General features: G+C 39.1%; 1 protein-coding gene across 3 annotated transcripts in view; it reads left to right on the forward strand.

The window, feature by feature from the left end:
* Positions 1–1,444: 1,444 nt before the first annotated feature.
* Positions 1,445–16,203, forward strand: part of gabra1 (gamma-aminobutyric acid type A receptor subunit alpha1) — a 27,468-nt gene continuing 12,709 nt past the window's right edge. Inside the window, exons 1-5 of one of the 3 annotated variants that reach the window (XM_053649193.1) lie at positions 1,445–2,576; positions 6,267–6,357; positions 15,134–15,214; positions 15,309–15,418; positions 15,611–15,678. In XM_053649193.1, coding sequence (XP_053505168.1) covers positions 6,287–6,357; positions 15,134–15,214; positions 15,309–15,418; positions 15,611–15,678 — 330 coding nt within the window. In that variant the 5' untranslated portion in view covers positions 1,445–2,576; positions 6,267–6,286. Of the gene's footprint in view, positions 2,577–6,205; positions 6,358–15,133; positions 15,215–15,308; positions 15,419–15,610; positions 15,679–16,203 lie in introns of those variants that run through there. The other 2 variants (XM_053649195.1, XM_053649194.1) reach the window with 2 other exon arrangements.

The raw sequence follows: 16,203 nt of genomic DNA on the forward strand, positions 1-16,203 counted from the left end.
TTACATGACAATGCTAACATAGCGGATGTAGTATGTCCGGGATCGTAGTCATAATACACACAACACATGTACTGATTAGTATGTACTGATTCAATGGCAATACTGTCACATTACGCGATTTCGGACGCAGCCGGTAGGCTCATGTGATCCGTATGAAACATCTGGAACTGCTGAAGCATCACCAGAAAGCAGGCCACATCTGGTCCTTCTCATTAGGAACCCTTTCTACACAAAGTACAGCTTATACAGTGAGTTCAGGAAGATTTTAACCTGATTTTTTACATCTACTGACCCAGCTTTATCTAGTTTATTATTTAAAATTACTCTTATGGACTTAAAATTACTCTTATGGACAAATCTTATGGACAATAATGCTATTGAATATCTAGAAAAAATATATTAGATACTTCTTCAATTCTGGGAAAACAAGTACATTTTTATGACTCATCCTGTACTAGTCTTGTGTTTGTCCAATAAAATGGTCTCTAGAACATATATGCCCCTCCCGTGGAGGCGTGTCCTGCTCTACAGTAGCAGCTTGTCAGCAGTAAATATGGTTCAGTGTGTTTTTGACCGTGTATCTTCCTGCACACTCTTCCCTTTTCCAGCTGAGGATAAATGCTCGGAGATTATTCATGTAGAAGAGGGCGGAGATTGAGTGAGATTTTATTGGAGCGTTTTTACCGATTGTTGTATGCTGGAATGTGGCTCCGTCAAATTGATGCAGAATTCCGACTACACCGCCTGCATCAACACACACACACACACAGAGAGAGAGAGAGAGAGAGAGAGCGAGAGAGAGAGAAAGAGAGAGGGGGAGAGAGAGAGAGGGGGAGAGAGAGAAAGAGAGAGAGAGAGAGAGAAGGATTATGGCTGGTGTGTATGTGTCCTGTTTGTCCTTTCTGTTACCATCTTCTGACATTCTCTCCACAACAAGCGTGAAACACACTCACTATATTTGCATATGCTGTGTGTTAATGTGTCCTAATGTGTCCATATGGGACACACACACACACACACACACACACACACACACACACCTCTCTTCTCTGGTAATTCTCTGGGGAGTATTTCCCTTAATGGTTTACTGACATAACTAAATAATGTTAAACCTATATAACCTCCTAATCCCTGTCCGCTAACCTCCTAACCACTAATCCCTATCCCCTAATCCCTATCCCGTAATCTCTACCTCCTAACCCATATCCCCTAACCCCTATCCCCTAACCCCTATTCCCTAACCCCTATCTCTTAATCCCTAGTTCCTAACCCCTGTCCCCTAACCCCTAGCGCTCTCTCTCTCTCTCTCTCTCTCTCTCTCGGTCCAAGTCTTTATTGCGTCACAATTATTCGCGCTTGAATTCCATTCTCTTTTAGTGTGGTAGAAACGTCAGAAACGTCAGAAAGGCCGCACGTGTTAAAAATATATAGAGGAAAAAAAAGAAAGTCATGATTACATGCACGTGCACGGAATTTAGAAGGCTTGCATAACTTCCTATGATCATTTGATGGACCTAAAGAAAGCTTTTAAAAATAAATAAATACATACATACATACATACATACATACATACATACATAAACAAATACATAAACAAATACATGAACAAATAAATATAAATATAAAACATGGGTCAACATGTAAAAAAAAAAAAAAAAAAGTCCTGAATTAGAACATGCGCATTCTAGAGCCACGACGCGCACATCTGAGGGCGCACAGAACGCAGGGAAAGTTCTCTAACGCATCAAGTTGTACTAGAACACTGATCACACACACACACACACACACGCACGCACGCACGCACGCACACACACACACACATACACACACACACACTCTGCAGGTTTTCTACTGTAGATGATGTAGAGGACGCGTTTCATCGCAAGGCGTTAATAAATCTAGGGTAGAAGTGACCAAAACGGAAAATTTTAAACAAACAGTTTTTTTTTTGAGAGAGAGAGAGAGAGAGAGAGAGAGAGAGAGAGAGAGAGGTTACATCAGTCACCGAGCTGCAGTCCTGGAATAAAAAAAATATATCCCTGGCATGAAGTCACAGCTTATTTCACATCCGGTTTTGCCCAGACACACACACGCGCGCACGCACGCACACACACACACACACAGACACTCACATGCGCGCGCGCACGCACACACTCACACACACGCGCGCACGCACTCAGCAGCAGCATTCCGCGCTGTCCCGGTGGAGAGGAGCATCACTGGGCAGCAACACCGCGGCGCTTTTCACCCGCAGCTACACCGTGATCTTGCGGGGCGAAGAGAGAGACAGAGAGAGAGACATAGAGAGAGAGTGAGAGAGAGAGAGAGAGAGAGAGAGAGAGATATTTCATCACCGCGTAGACCTTCATCACCGTCATCTTTATCATCAGCATCCTCCTCACCCTCCTTCTCTTCATCATCAACAGCAAGAGCAACAGCACAAGCGGCTTCTTCTCCTTCTTCTTCTGCTTCTTCTTCTCCTCCTTCTCCTGCTGCCTCGATGTAAAAACTGCAGCTGAGATTTTTTGGAGATTTTTCGCGGCACTGCAGAAGAGAACTCATTTCAGCTGCGTGCTGTAAGTGCACGGGGGATTCATTTCACACGGGGGTTTTGGTGAAGGAAGGAAATAAGGAAGGAAGGGGTGGATGGGTTGGTGATGGGGTTGGTGATGGAGGGTTAAAGTCAGTCATTTTAGATTCAATTGATATCCAAAAAACATGCTTTCCTTCCAAAGCAGTGATGGAAATGAATAGCGGGGATTTTTGTTGCTGTGTGTGTGCGTGTGTGTGCGCGCGTGCGTGCGTGTGCATTTTGTGTTGGCTCTAAACTGCGATGGCATGCACATGCATGTTCTACCAGCACGGGTTCCTTCAAGTGTGAGAGTCTGACACCGCGTACAGGTGCTTTTAATTGCACGTCGTCGCGTGCCAACTTAATGCGCGTAAGATGCGCGCAGAACAACATTTCTGTTTCTTTTCTTTAAAAAAAATCATCTCATTTCCTCCATGTTCACTCGACTCGTGCATGATGATGAGGAAACAGAAATGTTGAATGTCGAATATCTGGGGATTTTCAGAATTTTCAGGATTTAATCCCCGCATTGACCAAATTCTCCAAATCCGCGTGCGTTAGTGGTGGAAAGAAAGGCAGGATTTTAGATTTTTCGGCGCGTGCATATCCGAATTTAGTGCAGATGTTGTGTTCTCAAGTCTTTTCGTGTGTGCGTGTGTGTATGCGTGCGTGCGTGTGTGTGTGTGTGTGCGTGCCTGTGTGTGTGCGTGCGTGTGTGTGTGTGTGTGCGTGTGTGTGTTTGCACTGACTCAGTCATCATTTTGGCACTGCAGTCACTCCCCAGTGGCATGCCTTGTTTTATCGGGGATGTGGAGAGAACCGAGAAGCTCTGGTGCTTTCATAACACTATTATTGGTCATCTTTTAATCCTCAAACGAATGGAAAAAAACGAGTGCGTGTGTGTGCGCGCGCGTGTGTTGAAGGCGTGCATGCAAATGGTGGTCTCATTGCATGAATGTGCAGCTTGGTCTTGCTATATGTAGCATTTCTCCACTGTTTCTGTTAGACCTAAATAAAACAATAAAATCATGTGTGTTGGAAAGTGTGTGTCAGGGAGCTGTGGCACTAACAGCAAGCATTATTATTATTATTATTATTATTATTATTATTATTATTATTATTGTTGTTGTTGTTGTTGAGGAAACATCAGCTTGACATCAGACGCGTGTCTGATAAACTGATATACAGTATGTATATGATATACTACACTTTATTCAGTAGATTAACTTGTGTTATGTGTTATAAGACTCTAACACCACATGGTCTAGACTTCTGAGTCAAATATTAATATTATTAATATTATTCTATCTGAAACTGCACAGAAAACGGTTAATGCTCTACTAATCACTCTCTCTCCCTGTCAGTGGGCCCGCACCCTTCACTGTGTATCTTTTACCTGGAAAGGTGTATGTAGTGTACCTTTAGATTATTACTCTACAAGCTAATTCAAGCTACACGAGAGGTCCTTAAGGTTCAATGATGTGTTTTTAATCATTTTTAAGGTGCAGTAAATACACAGGTAAAATCTAAAATGGCGAAACTACAGTAGTAAAGGTGCAGATTAGTCAGCTTAGTACTTTGTTTTTCTGAGAGTGGAGTGAAATGTAGGAGTAATTTTAATGAAAATTTTAAGGCACTGATAGAAAAATAAGTCAATGTTTTGACACACATCACATGTTGTGACGAATGAGGGTTGTACCAGGACATCGGGGTGTGTTAGATGGGAAGAGTGGACCTGCCGGTCACACAGGCCTTTAACTCCACTAAAATCTGGATATGATTGTTTTATGCAGAGTTCACGAAAATGTAATCGTAGAGATGCGCTGATGTTGCGCTGATGTTATGCTGATGTCGTGCTGATGTTATTCAATAGTTCAGGAGAAACTCTGAACATTTAACTTTGATGGAATGAAACATGATGGACTCAGAAACACAATGACGCAACGCCACTTGCTATTTCTGTATGTGTATTGGGATTTAAACCTGAACTGGGCGTGGCCTAAACTGGACGTTTAAAATAAAAAAACTAAATATAAACACTATTACTAAATCCCCAGAATTCTGTCTCTGACAGTTCCTCGACTTCAGCTACATCACTCCAGTCCATCGCTCAACTAACAGTTATTAGTTTTGTTTGTATCTACACGTGATATTTTCCAGTATACCAGATACCAGCAGCCTAATTTAGACCAGAGCGACCCTGACTAGGCAGTTATTAAAGATGAATGAACAAACGCTGTAAAGGTTTCATTAAAACCTGACAGGAAAAAAAAAACTTATTCAATTTTTTCCCTCTTTATAAGCCAGTTGTAGTTAGTCGCTCCTAACCCTTGTATTCCTGGTTTTATTTCATTCATTCATATTTTTTTGTATTTACTCCAAAAAAAAAAACCAACAATCTTCTTGATCCTTAGATTATTCTTAATTCCTTAGTATTTTTCCAAAGTTCCATATTTCCTTATTCACTTTATATTGCATCAATTCCTTCCTTCTGATCTCCTCGTATACAGTACAGTACCATACAGTAATTATTAGTATATTCTGTAGTTCTCTAGTCAAGGCCCACAGTATTCCTAATTCAATCGTTTTCTAAATTCATTTCCTTTGTCATATTGGTTATTATTTTATCTCCTAGCTCCTTTGTATTTCTCATAAGAGCCCTAGATCCTTACATTTCCTTCAGGGTCCCCCAGTTCCTGGTCTATCCTAAAGTTCCTTAAAATTTCTCCTGGGTTCCCTGGATTCTACTTTATTCCCTAACTCACTAGTATTTCTAATATTAGTATTTCTAGGTCCCCCAGTTTCTGTTAAATCAGCTCTTTAATTGTCTACTAGGGAACACAGTTCCTTATTTTCTCCCCTAAGAATGACAGTTCCTTAGAATTTCTAGGATTTCTAGGTTCCATAGTTCCTGGTATATACTGTAGTTTCTTAAAGTTTCTACTGTATTCCCTTGTTCCCTAATATTTCTCCAAAACCTCTAGTTCCTTAGTATTTATAGCATTTCTATGCCCCCCAGTTTCTGTTAAATCATATACAGTAGTTCTTTAAAATGTCTACTAGAGAACCCAGTTCCTTATTATTATTATTTTTTTTAAGAATGATAGTTCCTTACAATTTTTTTGGTTGTATTTCTAGGATCCCTAGTTCCTTTTATATTCTATAGTTCCTTAAAATTTCTCCTGTGTTCCCTAGATTCTATTATATTTCCTAGTTCTTTAGTGAACCCCAGTTCTTTAATATTTCTCTAGAAGTATTTCTCCTAATAATACTAGTTCTTCAGTATTTCTCATAAGAATTCTACTTCTTTAGTAGTTCTAGTATTTCTAGTTCTCCCAGTTCCTGGTATATCCTACAGCATACTTCCTTCAAATTTCCACTAGGTTCGCTAGATTCTATTCAATCCCCCAGTTCCTTATTATTTCTCCTAAGACCACACATTCTTACTACATTCCCTAGTTCCCAACTCATTCCCTAGGTCTGTCGTATTCCCTCTGAATCCCAGAGCTTCTGTTTTATCTCCTACTTCCCTATTAGTTCCTTAGTCCATAGTTTTTTCTGTTGTCATGACCTCCATCTTGGATATTTGGATATGGAAATAAGATTGCTCAGGTCTATAGCGATGATCAGGGGTATTTTTTTCACAAATTCACCCAAATTATTGTATAATGTGCACTTTGTTTCCTCTCTGCAGTGAAGACTTGTTCTTCAGCAATGATGTGGGCTCGACTGGGAGCGGCGTGGATCTGGGCCTGGTTACTGGTGGTCAACGTTCTGGGCAAAAGGTACGTTCTTACGTGTTATGACACTGATGACGTCCAACATGGAAAATAATTTCTAATCTCCTTAAAGCTGTTGGTTTGAAATGGCTTTGTACTGATGCCAGTAGGGTACTTCCTGCTTCCTGTTGAGCCGGGATTAAAGAATAGATTGGTAACATAATGGTCCATTGATTTTATTTTAATATGCGCAAAGGAAATGTGGACTCGTGGAAGGTCAAACGAGTAAAGAAACGGGTGAAAGTTGGACGATGTGCTGTCGGAATGAAGGTGCAATCTGATCGATATTAAACTCTGTGTTGGGGGTTGATTGGTAAACAGTGTACGTGATTGAATTTGGGTTATGAAGGCAGTGGAAAATTATTACATAATAATGCAGGAGCTCAAATATAAAAGGTGTGGGTTCAAGCGTCCTGGTTTAGACGAGAAAACTTTCTAAACTGAATTAGAATTACTGTTCTCATGGTCGGGCAAAATGAATAAAAAATAAACACTGAAGCCTGAAATCTGAAGCCCTAATATATCAAAAGTAAATCTCCATCTTGAGCAACACATTTCAGTAGTGCTACGTCAGGTGATTAGGATAATGTTGAATGAAATGACACTTTTTGTCTGCCCTAAATCATGAAAGGTCCATTAATGATATTGTTTCCTTGGCGTCTAAAGAATTACTGTACTATCTAGAAAATCTACTCTACCATGACTCGTACTGCTGTTGTATCTTTCTACCGTGTTAGCATCTAGCACACTAGCTAGTAATAAGTATGATAAATAAAAAAGGGACATGAAAAAACATGTGAAATCTTTAAACACTTAACAAAAGTCATGTTTTTTTTTTTTTTGCACCGTTCTACTATTTACTGAACTGTTCACCAAAAGGACCTGCTTAAAAATTAGTACTCTCAGGTACAGCGTGTGACGTTTTATAAGGAAATGAGCTGTAAATTTCACTCAGAACCAGCCACAGTTCTTCTGGAGACTTTTCCTGTTGCACTCACTTCTAATTTATTTACTTTTTAATATTCGCAACAAAACACAGCAACCTTCATTATGTTGTTGTTGTCTGAAAAGTGTCTCTTATGTAATCTGCTGCTTTCTTTACTGACATACAAACATTTTTCTTATTATTTAATTTTGTGCTGGAAAACTAATGTTTGGAAATCTAACATGTTTTTGTACTGACTCGATGATGTAGACGTCATAAAATAATTTTTATTTTTTAATTATATATATATATTTTTTTGTATTAATTTTTTTTAATTAGCTTGTCTAAGACTTTTGCACAGTACTGTACTGTATACAATTTAATTTTTTGGTTTAAAAAAAATTATGTATAGATATTTTATACAACCATCAAAAACAAATCCCACTGTGGTATTTTTGTATTTTTATATTTGGGTTTCCGAGGAACGTGGCTGAGTATTTCACCACAGATTTAAATGTCAGCGTTACCGCATACTGTACAACAGCCGAGAGTCTGAGAGTGTAACTGACCTTCGGTCTGATCGTCAGATTGGATCATCAGATCACCTGTCAATCAGAGTGATCCTAATCAATCCGCACTGTCTGCTAGCTCGTGTGTGGACAGTAGGGGTGTGACGTAATGACACGGTCTTTTGGTGCATTCGGATTTAAACCCTGAAAACCAGATTTAAAATGAGCCACTCAGCCTCCTGGAATTTGTGTATCATCTGTTCAATAAAAAAAAAAAACAGAAAACAACCTAGGCTTATGTGGCCGTGGCTAATCTATACTCTGAGTATGATGCTTCAGATGCTTTATTGGCAGTTTGTCTATTTTGACCCGGAAGTAAGGATAAATGGATTGACAACCTTCTGGAGATGTCAGTGTCCAGGTTGATAAATGAAGTAAATATGTTGAGCCCACAATATCTTTATTCATCCATCACTCACCAGTCACCGCTGTTTCTCAGATTGTCATCCAATTTCTTTCACGTTGTGGTCATTCTTAGTAAAACAAGCAGACGCTCACAGCCCAGAATTTGTCTACATGGGTTTGAGACAAAAGTGTACGTCATTCCATCGACCTGCAAACGTCTACACAGCTACAATGATGACATCTTTCTGATGTCTTTTAACTATTTCCACCTGGGTAGTGACCTTTACATGTGTGTGTGTGTGTGTGTTTTGCTGTTAAGAATGGAAAATGGGAAGATTCAGAATCTGACTTATACGACGTACACAAAACCACAGCTTTGCACCCCTGACCACCACACCCACATGCACTTGTTGTTGAACATCTCACTCCAGATTTATTCCTCCTTCGCTGTTATAATGCGCTCCACTCTTCTGGGAAGGCTTTCCACAAGATTTTGTGGCGTGGCCGTGGGGATTTTTGTTCATTCAGCTACAAGAGCGTTAGTGAGGTTGAGGTCAGGTGCTGATGTTGATGTGAGGAGACTCCAGTTCCGGTTCATCCCAAAGGTGTTTAGTAGGGTTGAGGTCAAGGTTCTGAGCAGGAAACTTGAGTTCTTCTACCTTCTTCCAACCTTCACACACCACGTCTTCATGTAGCTCGCTTTGTGCACTTTGTGTCATGCTGGAACAGTGTTTGGGACTCTTAGTTCAAGGGAAATTGTATATAATGCTACAGTGTACACAGATGTTCTATACAACTGTGTGCTACAGACAGCTACATACAGTATAGGTGTGATGTTCAGGGGTGCACATACTTTTGGTCATTTAGTTTAAAACAAGCTATAATTATAATAAAAATCAATCCTAGTAACGAAATAATACAAGTAAGTCTCTTTATATGTGAAGTTAATAAAAAATATATTTTCCAAATTTAATTCCAATCTTTTTAATTTGTTACAGGATCAGATTCTTTTTTCCCTATGAAAACCTTTTAGAAATTTATTTATTTATTAATTAATTTTTTTGCAGATGTTGGCCCAATACCGATCTTGGGTATCTTTTTATGTTGTATACAATAGCGCTCATGCTATTCGTATCTGTATTTGCATTTGTTTAGAAGATGTTTAGAAGATCTAAACACAGAGGAAATTAAGTAAAAAATTTTGACTTGGATTTAGTCTGAGCCTTCGGGATTGAAATCAATTCGAATCAGACTTCTCTTCAGGTAAAGGCTTTATCACAGTGAAACTGCACCTGAATTATTGCTGAGACGTTTGTTTCCCACAGGCGTGTGATTAAATTAGCGTTATGGGTCATGAAGACGGCGGAGAAATGACCCCCTGCTGTGATAATGCAGGTCCTCGAGCGAAACTCGGATGAGACTCGGATCACATCTCTGCTGATACGTACTGTACATCCTGTTAAAAAAAAACTGAAAAATGATGTTTTTTAATGTCACGTTTTCATTTCCCATCACTGTTTGTTACTGAAGACTAAACAAGGTCTATAAACAGGAAGTAGTTTTGGAAGGTGTTCGCGTGAAGAGAATGCGGTTTTATAAGACATGGATTAGACATTAGATCTGATCGATTACTCGGTCAAAATTTTCCGCTGGAGTTTCTTCAGACTGAGCCGTATCTACACAATTTAATCCGCTTTTTATTGGTCGCAGATTTTACATTTACATTCCAGAAGTGCTCCTGTAAGGGCCTTACAAGGTTATGACATCATTATAACAAGGTTATGACATCATTATATCAAGGTTATGGCAGTACAAGTGCGTGGGTTTACGCTCCTGTCTGCCACCATGGAGGACAAAAATCCTCGTTTATTTAGCGTGAAAGAAAAAAAACTCAGATATGTGGGTGATATGATATAACACAGGCATGTAAATACAATCTAAAACTCAGGACTTCTGTATGAGTTTGATTTAGGGGTGGGGCTACACATGACCTCAGTCTGTGATGTCACGACAAAGACTTAACGCTATGGAACCAGTCACAGCTGGCATGCAAATTATTACTGGATAATGATGTGATGATGATGTGACTTCTAATCCTGCTAGCAATCTGGATTAGTGAGAAGACGGTGGTTTGCCTGCTATTAAATAAATCAGGGAGAAGAATGTGATGATTCTGAGATGGAAATCCTACTCATGTCACTAATGTGAGCTCGTTTATTAGCAGGTAGCTAACAGACTTGCTACACTAGTTACTGTTAATGATAGTGATATTAGGCTATTAGACATTAGATGATGATTTTAATCCTGATACTGAATCAGATTCTGACTCTGACACTAATTCTGATTCTGATCCTGACACTGAATCTGAATCTTATCCTGATGTTGACACTGAATCTGATTCTGATCCTGACACTGACTCTGATCCTGAAACTGATTCTGATGCTGACACTGAATCTGATTCTGACTCTGACACTGAATCTGATTCTGACACTAAATCTGATTCTGATCCTGAATCTGATCCTGATCTTGACACTGAATCTGATTCTGATTCTGACTCTGACACTATATCTGATTCTGACTCTGACACTATATCTGATTCTGATCCTGACACTGAATCTGAATCTTATCCTGATGTTGACACTGAATCTGATTCAGATCCTGACACTGAATCTGATTCTGACTCAGACACTATATCTAATTCTGATCCTGACACTGAATCTGATTCTGACTCAGACACTATATCTAATTCTGATCCTGACACTGAATCTGAGTCTGATTCTGATTCTGACACTGAATCTGATTCTGATCCTGACACTGAATCTGATTCTGAAACTGATTCTGATGCTGACACTGAATCTGATTCTGACTCTGACACTGAATCTGATTCTGACACTAAATCTGATTCTGATTCTGAATCTGATCCTGATCTTGACACTGAATCTGATTCTGATTCTGGTCCTGACACTGAATCTGATTCTGACTCTGACACTATATCTGATTCTGATTCTGACACTGAATCTGAGTCTGATTCTGATTCCGACACTGAAACTGATTCTGATCCTGACACTGAATCTGATTCTAACTCTGACACTGAGTCTGATTCTGATTCACAGACATCAGCAGCACATTTACGTTGCAGAAGTGCCGCTCTAATAACATAAATGATTACGATCTCATTATAACGAGGTTGTGTTTGTAACAGCAGGCTGTTCTGCACTGATGGAGACTATGTGTGTGTGTGTGTGTGTGTGTGTGTGTGTGTGTGTGTGTGTGTGTGTGTGCGCTGCACTGTTGCAGTACTGATGACCTGTAGATGGGGTTGCTGCACAATCTTTTTATAGCAGGAGATGGCTGCAGCTCTCAAACACGTGCACTGGAACACTCACTTATCCTTCCAGCCCTCCATCCCTCATTCCTCTGAAGTGTATTGTGCAGCGGGTGTGGGTTTAATTATTCCTGCGCAGGGGATTTGCTTGGAGGCGGTGCGGCCTGTGCAGGGTGGAGGAGTCAGCTGAGGATTTCTCATAATATTAGCATTATGTTAATGTTGGCCAGGATGAGGTTCTGCTCCTCATCCTGCAGCTTCATATGACTCCTTTTCACATTGCTGCTGGGGCGTGTGTGTGTGTGTGTGTGTGTGTGTGTGTGTGTACATTCTGTTCATGTATTTTGTCCTGGAGGTTTTCGTGTCATTCTGCTCAGTGCTGTTGTTTTTATGTTTTAGTTTTATGATGCGTCACGTTATAATATAATCATGAAAAATACTCGTTTCTGATTGGCTGGCAGGTGTTCATTGTGTTTTCTGTCAATTTAATCACTGCCCTAAACCAATGCTTATTATTCTCTGTGACTGTAACCATGACAACTTTCATAAACTACATTATCTAAGTTAGCTAGTGTTAGATATGTTACACTATTAGGGAATAATGGCTCAATGTGGTATAAAGTTTCCAAATCTTCATATTCATGTTCTATATATTCAGAGATCACAGCATTGTTTATGTGGGTAAAGGTGTAAAGATGCTCACAATCTATAAAAAATAAAATGTCTGTGTTTACTCAACTTTATTTTGCTTGTTAAAATTGTTTATTTCCTTGTGTTTGAGTCAGTGTCAGTGACTACAGAGTCAAATTCCAGGAAATCAATTCTGTAAAGTGATTCTTAATATTGACTCTCACAGTTGTGATACTGACACAGATTAAGATATAAAGTCAGATTTTGAGAGTCAGATTTGACTCAATTTAATTCTAAGTATGATTTGACTCATTTTCATTCTGACTTTAACTTTACTTTAAATCCTGATGTTGAATCTAAATCTGTCCCTGATATTGACTGATTCTGACACTGAATCTGATTCTGACACTGATAATGTATCTAATTCAGACACTGAATCTGATTATGATCCTGCCTGTGATACTGTATCTAATTCTGATTTTGACACTGAATCATATTCTGATACTGCATGTTATTCTGATTCTGCCACCGAATTTGATTCTGACACTGATTCTGACACTGAATCTGATTCTGAACATGACACTGATTCTGACACTGAATCAAATTCTGATACTGAATGTTATTCTGATTCTTACACCGAATCTGACTCTGACACTGATTCTGACACTGAATCAAATTCTGATACTGAATGTTATTCTGATTCTGACACTGAATCTTATTCTGAATCTAACACTGATTCTGACACTGAATCTGATTCTGAACATGACACTGTTTCTGACACTGAATCAAATTCTGATACTGAATGTTATTCTGATTCTTACACCGAATCTGACTCTGACACTGATTCTGACACTGAATCAAATTCTGATACTGAATGTTATTCTGATTCTGACACTGAATCTTATTCTGAATCTAACACTGATTCTGACACTGAATCTGATTCTGAACATGACACTGATTCTGACACTGAATCAAATTCTGATACTGAATGTTATTCTGATTCTTACACCGAATCTGACTCTGACACTGATTCTGACACTGAATCAAATTCTGATACTGAATGTTATTCTGATTCTGACACTGAATCTTATTCTGAATCTAACACTGATTCTGACACTGAATTTAATTCTGACACTGATTCTGACACTGTGGATGGGGCTTAATGCACCTTCATTACAAATGAACCTATTTGCACTTCATGTTCTTAAGTGTGAAAAGATTAAAGATTAACTATGATAATAATACAAATATTTAAATAAAAATCCCCAAAATTATTGTCAGATTGTTGTTCTTAAGGCTAATATATTCAGTGTGAGTGAGTAAAATGAAAAGCCAGTGAGTTTATTTTCATATGAATGTGTCTTCTGATGATCATTTATAAACACAGTGACATTCAGAAAGCACAGACGTGTAAAACGCCTTTATTCTCTGTTACAGCTCATCAGTTTGTTTTGACTGTTTCTGAAACCTGATTATAATAATGACACAATTTCAGAGTGTGTGTGTGTGTGTGTGTGTGTGTGTGTACATGTTAAAAATGCATGCATGATGCCAGTGTGTCATGTTCACATTTCACGCTGAACGATTCACTCCTTCTCTGTCTGTTTCTCTCTCTGTCGGTCTGTATTTCTGTCTGTATTTCTTTCCTCTCACTCTCTCCTCTCTCTCTCTCTCTCACTCACTCACTCTCTCTCTCTCTCTCATCCCTCCTCCCTGATCTGCAGGTTCCCACTCAGTGCTCTGTAATCTCTTTGACCTTGCCATGTCCTTGAAGGTCTTTGTGTTGTGATGCCATCACGTCGGTGTGTTTATTCAGTCCGTGCACGTGCACGTGAGAGAAACCGCTGCTGTAAGAGCTCTAGCGCTATAAACACACAAAACCAGCTCTTTCTTCCACCTGTTCGTTCTGCGGAGCGGGTCGGAGAAAATGACTTTCTAATCACAGCGCTAAGGGTTTAAAGGACAAATCTACACTCAGCACCTTCCTCATTAATATTTATAACTGATGTGATCTTCAGCGTTTATCTCATAATGAAAGCCTTTTTAGTTTGCAGTTTAAACTTCATTAATAGACATGTTGGTGTATTTTCACTGTGCTTAATGGTTTCCAACATTACCCACAATGCTGTTCTCCTAGTGGTGCAGTGGGATTTAGAAGAGAACGATGCGGCGGCGCTTTAGTCCTTTAGTCTGTTCAGGTGTCTCACCTTCTCATCTGTGTTCATCTTCTATGCTGATCAAACAGATCAGCTTCCAAAGCTTAAAAACGTTCACGCCGATAATGCCGTCATCTCCATCGCCATCTCCAGCGCTCGCCAGCTCACAGATCTCTAACTAACTGAGCCAAGTAGCTGCAGTGCATTCTGGGAGTCTGTGTCCAGCATTTCCTCCTTTACTTCTACACCGGGTTTCTCATTAATATGACATTGTTTTAGGAGCTCATATCGAAAACTGACTTTCAGATTTTTTATTTTTTTTTTCTCCTATTAAACTCCATCTTGAATATAGTGGAATGTTTCTAGTGTTTCCAATTATAAGATAATTATAATATAAGATTTTTTTTTTTTACTAATTTCAAACTTGAAACAGTTCTATTAGGAGATCATTTTAATGATTTCATCCTAAGCAGTATTTCTAGATCTGCCAATAGAATAAGAGGATTTAAAGCTTGAAGCGAGTAAAGGCATGTAAACACGTCTTAAATTTGATTTATAGAATAATGTCCAATATTAAAAATGTTCTTTTCACTTTTTTGCCACGGACACTTTATGTGCACAGCTAAATCGGTATAAACTGAAATAATGACTGCAAGCCTAAATGAGATTTGCATGTTGGGGAATTTGAATAGTTTATTACTTCGTGCAACTGAAGCCGTATTTGGACGGGGTTTGTTTACATGCTTCCAGCTGCTCCTCTGTCATTTTATTTCAGTGTCAGTGTCTTTCTTCCTTCACTTAAATGTCCTTCTGTTTTCTGTTATCATTGCAGTCGCATCCAGATGGACAAATCTCTGCCTCTGTTTACGTATTTAGACCTCTGCTACTCGCCGTGTTTAGTCTCCAAGCACTGGTGATTCATAGCGTATACTGTATTGCATGTACATTGTGCCTGTAATACACACATGTGCTGTTTAATACATACTCTTTTTGTGTTTGTTTATCAGCTCAAATCAGAACGGATCGGACGAGCAGAAGGACAACACCACCGTCTTCACCCGCATCCTGGACAGTCTGCTGGACGGCTACGATAACCGTCTCAGGCCGGGACTTGGTGGTACGTAAAGCGCGAGACAGCGTACTTCAATAAACACGACATAAATCGTTACATGCGTTTCTCTCTGCGCTGCCTGAAAATATCTTATTTTACTTGATCATTGAACTATAATTACTATTATTAATATTGATAATAACTAATAATCTTGGAAATGACTGTACTGTACTCTGACCGAGTTTCTTGCTCCGACAGAGCGCGTGACTGAGGTGAAGACCGACATCTTCGTGACGAGTATCGGCCCCGTCTCCGATCACGACATGGTAGGACTCTTTCACCTTCTGCCCCACGTCCACTTCGTCCTGAAGTGTACAGCATGTACTGCATAATGACTTATAAATACATTCATAACATGGTATAATGCATTCATAAGGAATTATACAGGCATTACAGCTCCTAATCTGTTTAAAGTATTTATAAATGTGTTATAAGTCGTGCTTATACCGTGGCTTATAAGTTTATAGCTTATTTCTGTATTTCATATAAAAATAGATAAAAGAGATAAAATTGTTGAAAATCTGCAGCTCGTCTGTTCAAATGTAAACACTCGAAGATAAAATGCACTGTAATGAAAGTACATAACTTTTTCCATGAATAGTAGGAAAGAAAGTGTGTGTGTGTGTGTGTGTGTGTTTGCAACTTTCCTAGTGTCTACATCTACATCCATTTCCATTCATATGCATTTCTTTTCTCTTTTTTTGTTACATTTGGTTTTGGTTTTCCAGTTTTGTTCAATTTAAGACGCCATTTTGACTCGAATACAATGGAATGTAGAAACCATTACAAAA

This window comes from Ictalurus furcatus, chromosome 18 (genome assembly GCF_023375685.1).
Source record: "Ictalurus furcatus strain D&B chromosome 18, Billie_1.0, whole genome shotgun sequence".
Classification (NCBI taxonomy): domain Eukaryota; kingdom Metazoa; phylum Chordata; class Actinopteri; order Siluriformes; family Ictaluridae; genus Ictalurus; species Ictalurus furcatus.